General features: G+C 34.8%; 8 protein-coding genes and 1 non-coding gene across 9 annotated transcripts; 4 read left to right on the forward strand and 5 right to left on the reverse strand.

The window, feature by feature from the left end:
• Positions 1-50: 50 nt before the first annotated feature.
• On the forward strand, positions 51-377 carry PHYBLDRAFT_150620 (hypothetical protein; the record flags this gene model as incomplete). Its single annotated transcript, XM_018432515.1, has 1 exon — positions 51-377. One exon carries the CDS (start codon positions 51-53, stop codon positions 375-377), a length of 327 nt encoding a protein of 108 aa, XP_018286484.1.
• Positions 378-2,119: 1,742 nt separating this feature from the next.
• On the reverse strand, positions 2,120-3,241 carry PHYBLDRAFT_69005 (hypothetical protein; the record flags this gene model as incomplete). Its single annotated transcript, XM_018442041.1, has 2 exons — positions 2,120-2,322; positions 2,887-3,241. 2 exons carry the CDS (start codon positions 3,239-3,241, stop codon positions 2,120-2,122), a joined length of 558 nt encoding a protein of 185 aa, XP_018286485.1.
• Positions 3,242-4,107: 866 nt separating this feature from the next.
• Positions 4,108-5,105, reverse strand: PHYBLDRAFT_69006 (Homeodomain-like DNA binding domain-containing transcription factor; the record flags this gene model as incomplete). Its single annotated transcript, XM_018442042.1, has 3 exons — positions 4,108-4,247; positions 4,314-4,735; positions 4,996-5,105. The coding sequence occupies 3 exons, from the start codon at positions 5,103-5,105 to the stop codon at positions 4,108-4,110; spliced, it is 672 nt and encodes a 223-aa protein (XP_018286486.1).
• A 958-nt stretch (positions 5,106-6,063) lies between these two features.
• On the reverse strand, positions 6,064-6,136 carry PHYBLDRAFT_t224. Its single transcript has one exon. It is a non-coding gene; the product is annotated as a tRNA-Arg (tRNA).
• A 2,291-nt stretch (positions 6,137-8,427) lies between these two features.
• PHYBLDRAFT_173442 (hypothetical protein) lies at positions 8,428-9,325 on the reverse strand (the record flags this gene model as incomplete). Its single annotated transcript, XM_018437032.1, has 5 exons — positions 8,428-8,520; positions 8,567-8,582; positions 8,656-8,745; positions 9,050-9,104; positions 9,244-9,325. 5 exons carry the CDS (start codon positions 9,323-9,325, stop codon positions 8,428-8,430), a joined length of 336 nt encoding a protein of 111 aa, XP_018286487.1.
• Positions 9,326-9,520: 195 nt separating this feature from the next.
• On the forward strand, positions 9,521-10,793 carry PHYBLDRAFT_150624 (hypothetical protein; the record flags this gene model as incomplete). The annotated part of the gene is made up of 4 exons (XM_018432516.1): positions 9,521-9,970; positions 10,029-10,334; positions 10,399-10,566; positions 10,641-10,793. 4 exons carry the CDS (start codon positions 9,521-9,523, stop codon positions 10,791-10,793), a joined length of 1,077 nt encoding a protein of 358 aa, XP_018286488.1.
• Positions 10,794-11,000: 207 nt separating this feature from the next.
• On the reverse strand, positions 11,001-14,032 carry PHYBLDRAFT_173444 (hypothetical protein; the record flags this gene model as incomplete). The annotated part of the gene is made up of 5 exons (XM_018437033.1): positions 11,001-12,429; positions 13,099-13,477; positions 13,541-13,657; positions 13,738-13,821; positions 13,891-14,032. The coding sequence occupies 5 exons, from the start codon at positions 14,030-14,032 to the stop codon at positions 11,001-11,003; spliced, it is 2,151 nt and encodes a 716-aa protein (XP_018286489.1).
• A 1,939-nt stretch (positions 14,033-15,971) lies between these two features.
• On the forward strand, positions 15,972-17,123 carry PHYBLDRAFT_69007 (hypothetical protein; the record flags this gene model as incomplete). Its single annotated transcript, XM_018442043.1, has 3 exons — positions 15,972-16,278; positions 16,364-16,636; positions 16,702-17,123. The coding sequence occupies 3 exons, from the start codon at positions 15,972-15,974 to the stop codon at positions 17,121-17,123; spliced, it is 1,002 nt and encodes a 333-aa protein (XP_018286490.1).
• Positions 17,124-17,417: 294 nt separating this feature from the next.
• On the forward strand, positions 17,418-19,061 carry PHYBLDRAFT_150627 (hypothetical protein; the record flags this gene model as incomplete). The annotated part of the gene is made up of 5 exons (XM_018432517.1): positions 17,418-17,587; positions 17,652-18,122; positions 18,202-18,642; positions 18,682-18,780; positions 18,848-19,061. 5 exons carry the CDS (start codon positions 17,418-17,420, stop codon positions 19,059-19,061), a joined length of 1,395 nt encoding a protein of 464 aa, XP_018286491.1.
• Between the last annotated feature and the right edge of the window lie 850 nt (positions 19,062-19,911).

Below are 19,911 nucleotides of genomic sequence, written 5' to 3' on the forward strand. Positions count from 1 at the left end.
GCAATTACGTGTGCTGTACAACTTTCTTCGAAAGATGTCTCTTTTAGAACATGGTTTATGACTCATCTTTCAGGAACATCATCAAGGGTGAGCTCCCTTCCAGCTGGCAGCAAGTGTCTGCAGGGCAAGCCGAACTCAAACCTGTTTTTGCAATGACAAAATTCATTGTCTCTATTGATCAAGCAAAGTTCTTGATCAATAACAAGCAATGCTCTCTTAGAGACTTTCATAAAAAGCCTGGAAAGCTGCTTGTTGCGGCCAACCAAGACATCAACAGTTGTCGATTCCCTGATTGTTATAGCATTGAAGTCTCTTTCGAGCCTGTCTACATAGGAGTTGACAGCTTCAAATGCAAGCCCCAAAGACGAAATTGCTGATATCCCTCTTTTCAAAGCTTGGTGTGCACTCTTGACTCTCTGGGTAGTTGTACACCCAAAATGCATTTACTGGCTGGTCAGGTATCCTGCCCACTTCTCCTGGCACTTTATCCATCTTTTGGCAAAGTAAACCAATGCATCTACCTTGGACCCTCCTTCGTCTACTTCGCAACCAGAAGGTACTGCATTGAACTTCATCAACGCAACTTCGAAATCCCTTCTGATACTGCTGTAAATCATGGAGTTCACATAATCCATAAGGACCTCTTTCTCTGCAACTGACTTGAGTTTTCCAGCGAAGACTTTCTCAATGCTATTCAACATATGCCAGTAGCATAGCAATTTGACATTTTTTGGGAATACAATGTCAAGTGCATTCATTAAGGCCATACATTTGTCTGTTACAAATAGAGAACTGCTTTTCTTATTCTCAAAAACAAGTGCCTTGAGCTGCTCAAGGAACCAAACGTAGGTCTCCTGTTTCTCATTCGAAACCCAGGCGAAGGCAATGGGAAACGATTTAAGAGTGTCTCCCCCGAGGTTATGGACACCTTTCATGCATACAAGAGGCATTTCCAAATTATTGGTTGAGTATGTGGCATTGATGGCCATGACTTCTGGGAAGCGACGGGCTCTTTCTAGCAACTTTGGGTGGGAGAAAAATACTCTTTCAAGAGATCCATATTTGCCGGCGTCATAGCGTACAAGATATCCCTTAGCTTCCATGGTTTTAACGAGTTCAGTACCTGTATCCTGAGAAGTGGAAGCAGTAGCACAAGCAAAAGCAGCCTTGATATTGTTGATGTCATTTACATACAACTTATGGCTGACATTATCCTCTTCATTGATCGCCTTTTGAATCTCACGAGTCTTGGTTTTGGTCTCAACAAGCTTCATAATTTCCCTAGCATCATCGACAGTAACCTTTGACAAACAACCTTTCAAGGTAGATTCCAGGCAGTCATCATCAAGAGGGTGATTTTGATAGCCTTCAATCTCATTGGTGGCTTTCAAAAGAAGATATCCTTTAGCGGCCTTCTTGTATGATATTTTCAAGAGATAGGGGCATCCAGTCTTTCCACTAGACAGAATTCTCTTGCGTTTGCTGTCTTCAATATTCCATGTGTTCTTATAATGACCGCCCTTGGCACACTTCAAATACACTTGAGTTGGTTTACTATCTCTAGTTACAAGTGCAAAATTGTTGGCAAGTGCATATTCCTGCATCTTTGAAATTGCCATTGTCATGTCACTGTAACCATTAACTGGTGAGACAGGAAGAGGTTGTTGGACAGGATAATGTTCCTTTCCATTGAAAAAGCAGATTTCTTTATTGATAGAAATCATATTGAAGTGATTTCTAGAGAATACTTATAAACATCATGATTTCTAATTGCTAATCTGCAATGAGCAAAGTAATCTCTTTACTATCTCCAAGAAAAAATAATATTTTTAAGTGCAATTGATTAGTAGCTCTTACAAAATGAGTATAGAATAGAAAAGAAGGTTTTATATATAAATATTGAGTTAAGAATTTCAGAACACATCGTTTTGCTCTGAAGGATTGGAGAAAAGACCTCAAACCTCGGACAAGTAGTCATAATGAATTAGTCTGTAATGTGTAAGAAGTCACACAATAAGATAATAAGATAAAATGAAATATGAAAATAAAAATAATGTTTATTTGTGATAATATTTGTGATATTTATACTAATTTATAAGATGCCGCAGTATCCTAGATTCTAGCTAAGTCCTTTTGCTGCAGTATCTTGCTGAGCAATGGTTGTCTTCTTCTTTTTGGCCTTGCTCACCCAACTACTGCAGTTGGAGTAGTTGCTCCTGATTGGGTAGGATTGGAACTGAGTGCCAATTATAATCTGCTTCTGACAAGTCTGGCAAAAAAAAAGTAGTGCCCCATCCTGAAAATGTTGTCCCCATAAGATTGCTGGAGCAATATAGTTGAAGATTGATTTAATTTTGTTTGATTCAAGATTTTCACAATTTCATAACTGACATCAATGTCAAGTGCGTTAAGTTTTTATGCCAAACACTGGGTTATCAAGTTGTCATCTAGCTTAATTTTTTTAAAATTTTGTTTTTTTCATTTTTTTCCAGAAATAAAATAAAACTATATGTGCTATATTTTGATTAAGTTCCATTTATTAATTGTTTAGTAAAGATTATTTGATTGAAAAATATAAATATAATTCTAATTTATTTGTTATAAAATTTTTAATATAGATTTTATTAGTTCTATCTGTCATTACTATTTATTATTATTTGCAATTGTTACTATTTACAAACATATTACAAAATCAAACTTTGACTGTACTTGGCTGCTAATTTTTTTTTCTATTTTTAAGTAAAGAAAAATATTTTTCTTATAGAAAATTGTTTTTATTTTAATTAAAAAAGAATAAATTTTAAAAAGACTTGAAGAAGCTGGTTACTTTAATTTGCTTTGAGTTCGCAGTTTTCTAGAACTTATTTTGAAGGTCTTCAATCTTACTGACGAAGTCTCTGTCAATATCTTCGTATTCCAAGATATCTAAAAGTGTGCAAACATACTTAAACTTTTTTGAAGCAGAGTAAGTTCTCTTGAAAGGAACTGCTGATTCCACTTCAGCAATTTCTTCATTGCTGTTGTTGTTAGCTGCATTGTTGTCTGTGTCGTACTCTTCTATGACAATGTCAGTGATTTTATTCTCATTGATCACTTTATGAGTGCATTGTCTCTCATAGAGTAGATCTGATATGCTGATCTGACAATCTTCAAGAGACAGAAGACCTGATCCAGCAATCTTATCTAGAGTTTCTTCCAAACCTTTGATTAGAAGCTTTTCAGTCAGACTTTGCTGAATCATAGTGTTGTAAATGAGTATTGACTACTGCTGTAATTGAGAATAAGTCTGAAGGAAATAATATAAGGCCTTAGCTATTCCAGTCAAAGGTGTCTACCAATTACTTTATTATTTAACACACAGGTTTAGCATGCATGATAGTGATTATATTTCATATGATGATATCACCATAATATGGGATACATCAGTGGATTGTTATAAGCATAATTATAACTCATAAACACATTTACTTTCGATGTTAATACTTCATTGGGACTACACATATTTATATAATTAATCATACATTAATTATCCCAAGATCACGTTGCTCTGATTAAGGCTCAGATAGGATCGATTACCTGACCCCAGTCATATAATTTTCCCAATCCAAAACAATATAAATAGCAGTAGTAGTTCAGTGTAGGAACCTGGTCAAACTTTGATACAAAATCTTTCTCAATAAACAAAACCTACACAAGTTCTCACGAATCTTCGTTCCTAATTTCAAATCTTGAATTCTTCCTCTTAAAAACTTCTTCAACTTCAACCACCACAACACATAGTCTAGTTTACATCTGTAAATTATATTTAGAATATTGAGAAACTAGCATTAAAAGATTATACTACTATTATAACAAATAAATTGTTTTATTACTACATTCACTATCTTCATCTTCAATGAAGTGAAAGATTGTTACATTCCAGCAGTTCTCAATAGTCTTTGCTGAGACAGATTCCTAAATCTCTCTTATCTATTTCATGGCCTACAATTGATCAATTTCAAAGATTTTATCAATGGCCCCAATCTTATCTTGTTGGCCATTTTGAATCATATCAATATATTAATATATCTTGACATATTGTTTACACTTGAAATAAGTCTTAAAAGCTTAAATGATACCACCATTCAATGGCTGAAGGTGTGACGTGGTGTTTGGAGGCAGAAAAAGAAGCTCAACATTTGTAGGTGCATAATCTACTATATGGTCAGAGAAATTATCAAGAATCAAAAGCGCTTTGTGATTTTGTGCTTTCATTGAATGATCAAAGCAATAAAGGAAAACATGGAAGATTGATCATGTTATCCAGAGATTACTATTGTAATGATATATAGAGAATCTATGATCTACTGTCTTTTGTTTTTTGTTGTTTTTGTTAAAACAGTTTGGTCTTCTTGCATGACCAATTATTAATATTTCAGACCACTTGTCTGTTTCATTGGCATTGCACAAAAAACCTACTGTAAGCCGCTTCTTATTTTCCTTCCAACCAGAAAATTTATGGTGGGAAATCGTTGTTCTTGGTAGGGCAGCATAAAAGAGTGCTGTTTCATCAAAGTTATATATGTCACGAGCACTATATCCCTCTATCTTCTCTTTGATGGCAGCCTTGTTAATCTGAAGCAATTCTATATCAGTAGAACCAGCCTCACCATGAATTCGATTCATTTTAATGCAATGATGCTTTCCAAACTTCTCCATCCAGCCTTGAGAAGCACTAAAGTCTTTAACGCCTATTCTTTCAGCAAAAATAGTAGCTTTAGTCTTAATCAATTCTCAAGTGATGGGAATCTGATTATTTTCAGCAATGTTGATCCAAAGAATCACTGCTTCTTCAATTTGCTATAGTTGTGTGACAATATAATAAGGTTAATTTTATTTTTTATATGGAGCAAAAATGCATAATGTTAAGATATATTACATACAGACCATTTTCCCTTTCTAATGTGCTTTCTGTTTTTTATATCAGCTTGCATTATCAAGCTCTGGTCTCCTCACTTCAAAATCTTTGAGATTGTAGAAGCATCAGGAGCTTTTTGAAGGCCAAAGGTTTTCTTTGCCCAGTCAGCCAATTGAGTGTTACTCATAGACAGCTTTTTCTTTTTCATATTGCAAATCTCAAGATGATTTGCAATATTAAGTGAAATGTTTTTTTTGGTCTTATTTATTGTTTAGTTCTGGATTTGATAGATTTCATTAAAGTATCAAAAAAATTGAAAATAATATTAGATAAGCATTATATAATAAGCTAAAAGCATACCGAGAAGCTGTTATTATTTGATTGAATAAGAATTTGAAACAATAATTGGTTACAAGACAGGGGGAGTGGAAAACAGTAATGCAGCCAGGGGTTATATTTAACTAAAATGAATTTAAACAGAGGATTGAAGCATATCAAATCATTACTTGATATATTTTTTTTCTATTAAAGAATAATGTAAACTCCGCCCATAGTTGGCGGAAAATATATACTCCGAACTCATTAATTTCACTCTTCGATAATTTCAAGGCATCTGGCCTTCTCTAGGCCTTGAAATTATCGAGGGACCACTGTAATGCTCAGGAAGATGTTACTGCGCATAAAGAGGTACTGCAGTTAACCATTTTCAGATTTTACGGATTCATCAAAATAATGTCAGAGTTGACATCAGTGAACAAAAGTGGTAGTTATAAGCAACCAGTAAGAGTTGACTTTTTAGGATAAAAGATCTTGACTTTGCCGATTGGTCTTTTATATATGTTTTAGATGTTTAAGATGGTGAATATACTTGTAGAAGATATTACTGGACAACAGGCATCTAAGACATATTATCATAGCTATTCTTTTAGCCAGAAATCAATTATCATTTTGTATAAATAGTCAAGAAATATATTTAATAAAAAGCATGTTTATTCTTATCTTAAAACTATTCATAAACTTGACGATCCCAAGTAGTATTGATTCTGCGACTTAGTTACAAGTGCCAGAAAAGAAATACCAGATCGAGACTTGACATAATGTCCAACAAGAATTTGGGCTCAACATTACCAAAATTAAGAGACAATAAATGAACACTAAAATGAGTGTGAGACTACCAGGGGTCGAACCTGGAATCTCCTGATTCGTAGTCAGACGCCTTGTCCATTGGGCCATAGTCCCACTCATGTATTTGACACGGAGTGTTATAATATTGATCAGCTGTTAACAAAATTTCGGTTGTCCGGCAGTGTGGTGACGCAGAATTCACTATGGCGGAGAAAATGGTAACATGTTACCACTTTGGTAACATAACTGCCATTTTTTATTAAGTAAAAAATGGCAGTTATGACTCTGTATAAGGCCAAAACAGGCACTGTCACCATTTTTTCATAGTAAAAAATAGCAGTTATTTATTATGTAAAAAGCCAAAACAAGCACTGTTACTATTTTTTCAAAAAAAAATCAAGCGTTCTTCCTTTCCTCCATTACATTCTTTCTTTTGTTCTATTGCTTTCAATTTTAGCACAATCTTGTTTTTCCTTTGCAGCTTTAACAGAATGATCTGTTTTTTATTATACAGTATTGAATTGGGTTTAATTGAATTGAATCTTTATTTCAATGCATGGTTTTTTAAATGAAAATGATAATGATAATAGTAATAATGAAAAAACAATTCCATCGGCCACTCGCAATAAAAAATGGTTGTTGTGGGGAGAAAATAAAGCAAAATATAATATAGACAAAAGAATTTGTGAGAACTTGTATAGGTTGTTTATTTCAAAAGAAAAGTAAAGAATGATAAAATTCGATTGTCTTTCTACACGGAACTATCTACTGATATTTATATGTTTTTCTAATTTGTAATTCAGTGTGTGCTTAAGTAATCTTTATCACAATGAGTCATCTTCCAGGAGTATTGTTCTTCTGGAAAGATCCGGAAAGACCAATTGATATGATACTTCTCCAGTCAGATCAGTCCAAGAGTTTTGGTAAAGAAGAGCATTTATGCTATTAGTAATATTTTAGTATTCTGACCCAGATACTTGGATAATGTTTCATAATATTAGATAGTTGTCATTGTAGTCTCTCAATTAAGTATTTGTATAATAAAAGAAATATGTAGATGAAATATAATGATGCTATATATATAATATATATGTATTTGTATATCCCATGTTATGGTGATAATAATAAATAATTAATTATGTGTATGATGATCTATGTATTAGATAATATCATAAAGGGAGATCCATTTGACTGGAATAGCTGAGGATATTATTTTATCCTTCAGTCTTACTCTCAGATTCAGCAGTAATCAATACTCATTCACAACAATGGTTCTGTTTAGCTACTGCAAAACGTATGCAGTAAAACACTACTATTCAAATTTTATTTCATATACTTTGGGTATTCTAATATATCTTAGATAGCACTTGTTATTTTTTATGGATTTCTACAAATATACTAATATTAGAGAAAAAACTTAAAATAAATAAATAGATATAATATTATTATAATGCTTACCTTTATATAATATGCTTACTTGTTCAGTAAAATAAGCATTTACTCTAAGAATATATATATATATTAAAGAATGTATTAATATTTAAGATCTATATATAAGAAAAGCAATAAAACATAAGCACTATAGAAAGTTGCTATCGTAGAAGAAGAAAAAGTTGAGCAAAGATTCAAGTTATATAACATGAAACTAATTCAAATCTGATTTATACAACCGGAATGAGCATCTTGTTAGAAAGCTCAAATTGTTTATTCTACTCAATATACTTATATATAATAGAATGACTCCCAAGTATAATATATCAGTACAAAAATATTACTATTAATTTTTTTCTCAAAAAAAAGGCTATATACACTGGAAAAATAGGGTAATTTCATCTGGATCAAATGTACCAAAAATGTAGATGATTGAGCCGATATCATCACAATTTTTGTGATATATCATTTTGAGCAATGGTACGATATCATCTATGGTGCTGATGCGTATCATCATAACAACGGGTACACGAAAACCCAATGTAGAACGATTGTCAGTCCGCAAACTATGGAAACTGAATAAATATTGTAGTTACGCTTTACTCCTATCGAGTCTACCTCTTTATGTGTTATATTTTGAGGTCTATAAAGAGCTAGCGTCCCATATTATTATTTTTACCGGGTTTTTTTATTGGCTGCAGAAATGCTTTAAAAACTATCAAAGAGATGATTGTAGGTTTTTTACAATATAAAGAAATGATGATAGTTGGTTTTTTATACGTGCTCAAAGTGATGAAACTAGGTTTTTTATACACACAAAAGCAATGAAACTAGGTTTTTTTACAATGGAAAAGAGAAACAAAGCATGGGTAGATTTTTATAAACAAGCCTCTTTGGTTTGTTTATTTATTTTACTTTTATTTATTTATTTTTTGGAAAAACATTGGGTTATACATTTTTTGTTCAATTTTGTTTTATTTGATAGGAAAATCTTTTCTAGATAAAAATCCTAATTTCGCGACAGTTTTGATACTATAGCTATTATAATCGCTAATACTTCTTGCTCGCTATATATAATTTAAAGCCTTCCAGGAGTAGACATGGAATACATACTTTAATAGCGGGAATGCTATTAAAAAATGATTAATAGAAAAGAAGAATTAATAAATGATTTAAATTGAAATTTCTTCATAAATACTTACAAGGCGGAGAAGACTTGACATAAAATTGATATAAACATGTTCTTCAGAATTATCAAGACAATACCAGTAGTCTTTGAATAGAGATACATTCTAAAAATGAATAATTATTAATATTGTGCATAGTAAAGGCGTATTTATTAAATATATTGTAGTTAACTTACCAAATATTACTGATTATACATCTTCGTGCATAATATTAGACATAACTAATAAATCATAATAAAAATAAATATATATCTATGAGGAAGACAAAAGAATAATTTGAATTTTTTTTAAGAAAAAAACTTACCATCATGTTCGATTAAGAGATGATGAGACTCAATGGAAATGAGTAGCAATGGCTAGACAAACAATATGATGAGTAACAAAGATCTGTAAGATAATGATATCTTACCTTGATATATCAGACAGAGTATAGTCAAACAAAGAGACACATATTTGGTATCGAGCTATAAAAGAAAGAAAGAAAATTGTAAGTGAAATTGTAAAAACATAAGCAAAAGAGAAACAAAGAAAATATCAATAATAAATGTTGTTAAAAGAAAAAAAAAGGAAAAAAAAAAGACTTGTCTTAAAATCCAGTTTGACCCTGACAAAATGCGGGCTGTAAAAAGTAATACTCCAAAAGAAGATGACCACCGTCATCTTGAAATACTACTTTGTGCCTCATTGAGTTAGAAAAGAAGTTGTCTAAATGTGGATCAAGCGGTTGGGAGATGTGCTTAAATATCAAATGAAAGGTAGAGAGTTAATCTGCACCGCTTATCCTCTTTACTAGTATGTGAATTTTAAATATGATATAACAAGTGTAGTGAATTGTACAATATTAGTTGAAAATTATTAATATTTATTTTATTAACAGAAAATGACAAAGCGTATTCCTACTGCTCCCCGCCGACCCAACCTACGCATGAATGCTGTTCTTAATAGCACAATTGCAGGTGTTGTTGCTCCAATTGATACACCAACTCCAGAAGTAGCAGTTGACACAGCCCCTGAAGTTCAAGTCGCTGTGACCCCAATGGATCACGTCCTTACCTTGTTGGCAGCCAACAATGTGTCGATGCAATCCTTGCAAGAAAATGCAAAAGGAGTGACTGATGCAATAACTCATTTGAAGAATGGCCTGGATTTGTCCAACAAGACAAATGAATTTTTGAAGAACTCGGTCCTTCAGCTCATGACTGAAAATGCTGAAATAAAAAAGGCAATGACCAGCCAAAATTCCGTGATGCCTTCTGCTGTACCAGCGGATTCTTCTTCTTCCATGGATGATGATCTTGACCTTGGAGCGAAACATCATCCCTTGATTTCTGTAAGTAAATTGATAATAATAACATTACTGATTAATATATCTAATACTGTTTTTATAGCAACTTATCAATAGTTACATCAAGAAACCGAACTTTGTTAGCACAGACCCGCTCAAAGTTGCTGAGAATAATAATAGATCAGCATGGTCAATGACTGGCACGTATGGCGACAAGTACAACAAGACACTTGCACTGGCTCTCTTCAAGTACCTGAGACCTCAAAGATGTTGCACAAATGTGTCAAAGAGTGTCATTATGAATATAATAAAGAATCACTACCAAAATCAAGTGCGAGTCTTCCGGACCTCAGCAGAGAAGATTATGGTTAGAAATAAAGCTGGAAGAAGATGCAACAGAAAGAAGACCGTAAGTTTTAAAATAAAGTTAATTTACTATTGATTTAATGTTTTAATACAATACTCTTTGGTAGCTTCTTGACCGTCGTATTATCACGTACCAGACATACACAGAGGCTATTCATGAGGGCATGAATCGATATGATTGCGGAAATATTCTTTCTATTGACGTGATGTCTGATGGCGAGTCGGATGGAGATAACAAAGTGCGGGCATATCGTCCCAGCTGGAGAACTGATGAGGTAATGTTAAACATCTATTTATGTTTTAAAGAAAATAATAATACTTTATTAATACTATTTATTCTTTAAACCAGCTTCAGACGTTTATTAGTACTATTGATGAACTTACTGTTATCCGTTTGAAGAAAAATTCAGAAAGCTTGAAAAAGCGCATCCCTTATGAGAAAGAAGTGAGCATTCCCGAGAATTTGGCAGTCACTTTACCAGATTGGTGCTTTTCAAAATAAATCATTTTTTTCTTGCCAACTATTTTAGAGTCTTTTTTCTACTTGTTTATGTTTACGGATTAGCATGATGTATACAGATGCATGTATAGCATGCCAAGTACAAACAAAAATTTATAGAAATAATAAAAAATAAACGTGCAGCTATATATATTAGTCTGTATTAATTAATATTTCTTTTTTATACGTGTTTTATTTTTGTATTTGAATCTAAATATATATTTTTCGTGGCAAAGGAACTACACACATCTGAACTTTGCCTTCTAGACCAAGGTGCTTGCCTACTGCAACTGGATAGCAGATTCTATGCACTGGGAGAATGCTGTTCATGCTGTCATCTTCGAACCCCACCTCATTCACCTCAACTCCTTCTCCTGCTCTGGGCTGAAGTAAAACTTCCTTGTACCATCGTACATATGCAAATACATGCTGGCTCGCATGACCAGCAAACGAGTTTACAGCAGTATTGACAAAGAGGTACTGAATTTGGCCCGCGTATGGCTTGGTACTTCTACCATCACTTGTCTCAAACAAGGCTTGCATGAACGACCCACGCTGATTCTTCGTTTTGCTCTTGTAGATTTGCCCAAGAAGATTGATTGATTCAAACTTCTGTATCCGATTGTTAACAAAATTATCGGAATGACCAGCCTGACGATAATGAACAAGAGTTTGATCATTGTATGTCTCGCGATAGTATTCCAACAAATGCTTATACTCGGATTCATCCATGGAAATCTCCCCCTTTAGAGCTAAAGGAAGTGCGGAAGGGGGCAAAGGCTCGTTTCCCTTGACGATATCAAAGTTGATCTCAGGAGAATCAAGAAAAGCATTGATATCGAATTGGATTGAGGTGGCAGTGGAAGTGGAAGTGGCTATGGAATTGGCAGTGGATGCAGTGAGCTCAAGGATGATTGCCGAATGCTCAGGTCGAATTATTGGCAAAGTTTGGCGAATAAGATCTCCCTGGTATGCTTCTTCAAGATACTTCTTCATATAGGTTCCCTCAAACCCGTCTTTTCTATTTGTCGCATAGTTTTTCAAGATACCATTGCATCTTTCGAAACTAAAAAGCCAATAGCCATAAACCGGGCCAAAGTTCAGTACAGTCTCTCGCAGATGAAGATGGAGATGCATGTTTGGCGAAAGGAATGGGGCTTTATACAACTTCTCGCACTCTCTGCAGAAAGCCTCCAAAGATTGATGGGCTTCATCAAGGTGAGCCATGGATATGCTTGGCATTGAGAGGTACTGGCATGCATTGACAAACGTTGTCCAGTTACCGAGATGAGCTTCAGGTAGACGACCACGCAGGAGAACAGGAGAGTACACCAAGCACCAAGACTTCCACTCGTCGGCCTTCATGAATGGGAAGCCACGCCCGATCTTTGTCCCTAATGGCGTGTAGTCCTCTGGCAGTACAAGCTTGTCAGCATCCAACTGCATTTCGGCCAAGTGTGCATCTGTGATGAGACCTGAAGATCTCCATTTCTCCATTATCCTCTTTGCTGTTCCGAGGTACAGGTTGTGCATTGGATCGATGACAGTGCACTCCACGAGGTTAAAGTAAACCAGGTCATGCAATTCTGACCATCGGACACCATTTTCCCTCTCCAATCTCTTTCTCTGTGCATCACTGCTGGCCATTCTCCACAACTCAGCATCACGGCGGTTTTCGGCATCAGTGCGAGGCACCCACTCAGAAAACACGAACCCAGAGTAGTCCACAGCATTGGAGTCTGGAAGGCGAGGGAACTGTCGGTTGCACTTATTGCATGCACATGTGCTTGAATGAGAGGTGAACCCACAAGTCTTACGGGCAGCAGGAATGTCGCAGGCAACAAGAAGAAGGGCAGCATGGACAAGAGCACCAGATGGGCACTGTACGGTAGGCATCACCACACCGCCATACAACTGGTTGAGTTCCGCGACAAGGGGACGGAGGTAGTGATTGATCTCACTTGTCTTTGCTTCCTTGGGCCCTGGCATGAGACCAACGAGAACAACATTCTCCTTCTTGTACCGTTCCGATCTTGGCAAGTTGTTGATGCAAAGGTATATCGCACCACAGGAGTAAGTGACCCCATCGAAAGGTTGAAACCAATCGATGTTCATGGTAAGCATTATGGAGCGCTCATGATTCACAAACGGTAAACCATTGCTATCCTTCAGACTGTTCCACTTCGTACCGTCGTAAATGTCAAACATCATGCCTGGAACTTGCACTCTGATTCTCCAATGGTTGATGGTGTCTTCGAATCCAGGGCGGCAAAAAAGGATAGACAATGTTTTGATTATGGAGTTATACATGTAGATCTTTTTGGAGATAGTCAAGGCTCTTGATGTTGCAAAGAAAAGAGCGTTTCCACATTCTCTACCAGAGAGTCTCTCGAAATTACAGCACTCTGGAACAACATCGGACTCTTCGTATACTTTGTTACAATCGCCACATGCAACAAACCGCTGGACACCTCGAGTCACGTCGCTGAGACCGGTCATAGAGTTGACACCGCTTATACTGAGGGGAAGACGGAAAGACTGTCCAAAGTGTGCCAATACTTCGTTAAGAAACTTTAACAGAACAGCACCACCAGAATTGACAACATATTTGGATATGAAGAAGGCAGCAAAAGAAGCAATGAAAGCATGAGTAGGATCGACTGGCATATTGGATGAAGAAAAGTGCTCTATTTGAAAAAAAAATCAATACTTGTTGACTTTATTGATTTATATGTGCTTTTTGTACTAACCTCTAACATCATCAGATTCATCGTCAGAAATATCCAAAATGGTTGCTTCAATGACACCCTCATCTTCGCTTTCAGAATCAAACAAGGAATCAATGCCAAAAAGAGGTAAGTCTTCGGCTGTTTTGTTAGGTAAAAAAGAATCAAATTATTAGATATTATAAATGATTATAAAACTTTAATAAAAATACTATGCATACCTTCAACTTGATCTTCGGCATCAACATTGTATTCAAAGTCAATCTCCATGTCATTGTCATTCGACATTACTTCTATAACTGAGGCTATATTATATGAAAATAAATATTTAATTAAAATTGTCTCAATAATAATTTTCTTAAATTTGAACTTACAAGAAGATCCTGACTGATATTGTCTCACGATATCCTGTTGTGCATGTCTTCTGAGTGTTTGGGTAGACACCAAAACAAATCCCATGCTATTGGGAGAGCATTTAGAGCACTTGCATTCTGAATTGTTGTTGTTGTTTGACATATTGTGTGCGTGTGTTTTATTTTTTAAGTCTTTAGAATTGACAAGAATAGAAAATTGTTCAGGAACACAATTTAATATATATCTTTCCAAATTATACCAGCTTCCAAAATGACATAGTTTATTCCGGTTGTTAAAATGGGCAGTTCTCTAAACAGTAATTGATTGCCTCATTCTAAAATACAATAATACACGCTTTTGTTAAAACATGTCGTCATGTACATTTTATTGGCTGTAGAGCATATACAACAAAAATATTTGTAGTAATATCACGACCATTAACCTCATCATACTTATAAATAAATATTACAACAATAAAAAGCTTTATTATCTCACTCAAAAGATATCATTTGGTTTAAGTTTCCTACAACTATTGACTCTGCGACATGGCTACAAGTCCCAAAAAGAAATCTCGCAGACATTTTTTACAAAAAAGAGTAAACTCGTTTTTTTATCCAATAAAACAGACCGAGCATTATCATCGCCGTCGAAAATAAAAAAGACAAAAGTGATGGAAATTTAAGCTACCACTCCACAAATAATAGTACCCTACGCCATAGATGAAATTACCCTATTTTTCCAGTGTAACAAGTTATGAGTTTATAACTCGTGCCATTTAAAAGTCTGTATTTAGAATACTGACCTCGTAACAAGTTACAAGTGCATAACTTGTATAGTCAATAGAATTTTAGCATTTAGCCTATTAGTTTTACTTTCTGGGAAATATGATTTATAGGATTTCAGATCTTTTTTTGCATCTAATCCAATCAAATATGCTAAATGTGGCAGATTTATACCTTTTTTTAGGTCTATATATTCTTCTTATAATTGGTTCAACAAATGTGTAATGTTTTATATTAGAATCTTATGGTTTTATTTTTAGTTTTTCTTTATCAAATTATTGAAAATAAAAAGATAGAAAAAGAAGTACACAAAGAAGAAGTATTCATTTATATGATATTTAATAACAGTTTAAGTTATAAAGTTACTATAATTTATATACATATATATATATATATATCTTTATATATTACTTTTTACCTTCTGTACCTAAGAAAAATTAACTGATTTCTAAACATTATAATATTTGAGGATTCAAGTGTAATAATCAATGAATTGTGATTTTTTCAAAAAAATATATATTTCAGTGTTTTAATACTAAAAGTCTGGCAGATCTCCACTTTTGAGAAAGTATGTACTTGGCTGCCCATGCTTTTACAAACCGATTGAGATAAATATTTCTATAGGCTGCATATATCTCAAGATTTTTAATCAGATTCTTCTTTTGAACTTCTGTAAGATCACTTCACAAAGGAATGTTTTCCCTTTTTTAATAAAAATTCTTAAAAGCGACTCTGAGTAGACTGTGAATGACATATGAAGCTGATTTGTATATGTCTTTGGCAGCTTTTTTATTGGCTTTGGTCATGTATATAGCCATTGCAGACTTTATTGCACCAGCTGAAAGTTTCCAAGCGTTACCAGGAACATTGAAACCAGGACGTTCAATGTCTCAGGAGACCTGACTGTCAGTCCCTTGTCCTACTAGTCGTTCTCCAGCTGGTATGTGACCAACAGTTTCCAACAGAAAGTTGTCTTCTGTCTCTCAGAGACCATTGATTTGTGCTTGCAATTGAGCAAACGTAGCTTCAAGAGCTTCCAGACAAGCTTAAGTCAGTTGATTTTAGGGTGTTATCATTTTGGAAAAAAAAGTAGAAAAGAACGAGATTTGATTTTTACAAGAAAAATTCTTCTTATTATCCACAGTCATAATCATGCAATATATTGCATGAATTTATTATATTCAGTATTAAATAAATAATAAAAAAACATAAGTTCATATTTATATTCATAATTGTTTTTTCTTTTAACTTATATTCCAAGTCTTTTTGCTACATTTTATCATCAAACTAATTATCTGCAAAAAAGACCTTTATTTAAAATGAAGATCAGCAACTTGATCACACAAACATTTGAAAACAGTGTCAACGAAGATAGAGCTGAATCAGTGAACCATTCAGAACATATCTTCAATTTTACTGGTTTTGATCACCAAGGCAATCAAGCAAGAAATAATGCTATTTCTAGAAGCTTTACTGCTCTTAAATACAACAACGAGTTGTACAGTGGTGAGCAGTATGACTTGAGAGAGTTTATTTTAGAAGAAACCAGAAACCGCCCAGCAGGTTCGATGGATGTTGATGTTGAATTTGGCCAAGATGTTCCTACAGACATTGAGACTCCACTTGGTAGGGAAAAAGAAAAGGAAACAGTTAAACTAACCTCTTTAATTTCTAAAAAAAATATTAACCACACACACAAATATTCATACAGAAGAAACTGGTTGTGGTTACTTCTGTATCTGTAACACTGTTAATCATGCAGATTCTTTAAGTCAGTATGAAAGCGAAATAAGCGATGAAAGCAATGAAAGCAACAAAAGCAACAAAAGCAAACTGGATGAGACTCCTAGAGTTCCTCATTATGAGCCCAGGTGTGGGGCAGAGGCAGCTAGCCTAGAGTTGTTTTCTATGCTTGTTGAGAACAATGTATCTCGCAATGTTTTTGACAAGTGTGTCAAAATGATGAATAAGTATATGACAGAATGTGGCTTGCATAAGTATATAGTCAATATCAAATATTTATAGCATATAAACTTACTACTATCTTAGCTGCCATCAATTCATTGATGTCATACTACAAGATGGACACCCTTCTAAGACAAGAGTATACTGTCCGTCCTGTAACACACGACATGTGTAAAGAAGGTTGTACCCGCTTTGAAGCCATAGAAGCCGGACAGCATGCAGATGAGGAAGAGCAGTGTTCTCACTGTAATAGTCAACGATTCCAATGCAAGAGAGGCACTTTGATTCCAGTGCAGACCTTCCAGGTTGTGTCTCTCTCTGAGCAATTAAGATTCAAGCTTGGTAATTCTCAGGAACGCACCAAGATGGAATACAGCAAAAACCGTCTTTCACATAATGTTAGTACCACGAGATCTGATATTCTTGATGGTAATGCTGTCCACCGTTTGGTTCAGAGTGGTATTGTTAGTCAGAATGATATTTTGGTTACAATGTTCATTGACTAATTTAACCTTTTCAACGACTCAAAAATGTCTGCAACTGTTGTCCACATTATCAATCTCAACATTGATCTAAAAAAAAGATATAATATAAGACACCCTGTATAAAATTGCTAACTAAATATGCTTAGATATGAGAGGGACAATATGATGCAGCTGGAAATAATTCCTGGACCTGAACACCCAAAGAATATCATATCCTTTTTGGAACCAATAGTAGAAGATTTGCATATGTTGAAAACTTCTGGTCTGAGAGTTCAGACAAATTCTAGGTAAGTAAGTGTCAAAGTTCATCTTGTCATGGCAACTGGCAATAATCCAGTCGTGTCAGACTTGATGAACCTGGCCCACCATAATTCTTTCTTTGGGTGCCAAGCCTGTCTTTCCAAGGGTGTATCCAAACTTCACACCATGTGTTTTATTGGCAATGAGCTGCCTGCCCCAATGAGAACTGTAGAAAGTCTTTGTCAGTTTAAGAGAAACATATGTACTTCATTATCAAATAATTAAAATATTAATACCCTTTTTCTAAAGATATGGTGTCAATGGTCCCAATGTTTTCAGAGATCTCAATACATTGACAAGTCCTGCTTTCTTTGGGCTTGACGAGATACATATCATCGGCCATGAGATTGAACATCAGTTGTACAAGGAATTGGGTGGCAAGTTTGCTGTGAGTTCCTGGACTGAAAACAACGAAGCCCATTTAGTAGGTGACATCCAACAACAACAACAACAACAACCAATAGTGTATACATTCACTTTAAATGTAAGGCTCAAACAGATCAATAGATCGATAAGCAAGTCTAGGGCCAATATACCAGCAATCTTCACTGGCAGTTGGAGATCACTGAAGGAAACGACTGGCAGACAGAAGACAGTTAACTGGCTAGACTTCCTTCTGTTTGTTGTGTCAGCAGTAGTAATCAAGAACTTTGTCCTTGTCAGCACCAGAAAACTGTTCAAGACCTGGTTGATACTTGTACTATTGCCCAGCAGTGGGAGGTGACAGAGGCAGAAATCCGCAATATGGAAGAGTAAGTCAGTAATATTTATATAAACAACGTTTTAATTACCTTTATAGAGCCATTGGGTGCTGGCATTCCTTCCTTCGGAAAGAAATTGCAGAAGGAAGGATGAAACCTACAATTTTTGTGATGAACCAGCACATGCTGGTTCATCTCGGTTATATGATGAGGGAGATGGGCCCACTGAGGGCATACAGTTGTTGTCCTATTGAACACACCATTGATGCATATCGAGCTGCAAGGGTCCTGGAAAGAAACATGGAGAATATTCTGTTTTGCAAGGCTGGGATACGCCATTGTCTTGGTGGTGAGGTTGTAACCAGAGGACCAAGGGACAGGAGGGCCAGCAACTTTGGGGCTGCAAGTAACGATGTTGCTGGTTCTCAGCTTTGGTCAAATCCAACCAGAAAAACTCTTGTTGCTGTGGCGAGCAAAACAGATATGAACTACCATACTTTGGTCTGTTATTTGGCAGATCTTTGGGGCCAAAATGTTGTGTAAATGGTTGAAGAAACCAACTGGGTTGTCTGTACCAGTAAGATGTGGAAGGACCAAGTGGTGTACAGAGTCCGGTCATCCTTCAACAGCAGACATGTTCGAGCCAATGACCTTGTTGTGCTCGAACATCTGTGGAGGTAAGTTGTATGAGCTATATTTTATGTTGTTATAATATTAATCTTGTTCCAAATTTGTTTTTAAAAGGTATGGATTTGTTCGCAAGTTCTTCTCCTACTCTGTCTTAGAAGAAACCAGACTCTTCACCATTGTTGACCATCTGTGTGGCATCCAGCCCAATAATAAGGAAATGTTCCCAGTGTGGGAAAGTACTACAATTGGTGACAAGAAGGTGGTGGATGTGAAGTCTATCAAGGGGATGGCTGGTCTCGTTCATGATGTAAATGACAAGACCATTTGACATGTAGTGAAAGTTTCTCAAAGTCATTATCAATATTTTTTCCCATTTATTGTTTTTCTTTTCTTTTTTTCTTTCTTTCTTTTCTTTCATATTTGTTATGTATGAGGTAAAAATAAGATATAAAATAAAACAAGTGCAGACAAAAGTACGGTGAGACTTTGTTTTATTAGAAGAAGTGAAAGAATCAGAAAAGAGATGCTGTTCTATTGCTATTAGTATTGTGCGTTTATATAGACATTGTATTTAGCTTGGTGATGATATGATGATATCATTTAATGTCTGTTTCTCTATCATTATCTTCTATGATTTAGTTCTTATGTTTTTAGTATTATTGACTAGAGTCTTAGTATTTGTCTTAGTATGTTCTTTATGTAATTTCCTTGTATAAAAGAAGGTATATCTTTTAGTATCGTTACTAGTTGTTGGTAACTCAATGTACGTATTTATTGAGTGTCTGTACTTTTAATTTAAATCTACAATTATGTTGGATACAACAATATTACAAATATAACCTCTTTAATTTTTAAATATATCTTTATTTAAACTCATCAAGAAGTGTGTTGGTATTGTTATTAAAGTATAATATTATATAAAAATGGATACATGTCCATATTCAAGGTATGAATAATCGATAGGATGTGTTTGTTGTTTATCCAATTTTGTAAACTGATGCATGTACAAATTTAAGCTGTGAGTAGATTATTGGATGTGTTTGTAGCTTTATCCAATTTTGTAAACTGATAAGCAGTTTCACATACTATATTTATCTAAAATGACCTTCTAGCTTAAAAGTAAGATAATCATATTTGAATATCAGCTTCTGAGTACTAAAATAGGTTTAGCACATACT

This window comes from Phycomyces blakesleeanus (genome assembly GCF_001638985.1).
Source record: "Phycomyces blakesleeanus NRRL 1555(-) unplaced genomic scaffold PHYBLscaffold_25, whole genome shotgun sequence".
NCBI classification, from domain to species: Eukaryota; Fungi; Mucoromycota; class Mucoromycetes; order Mucorales; family Phycomycetaceae; genus Phycomyces; species Phycomyces blakesleeanus.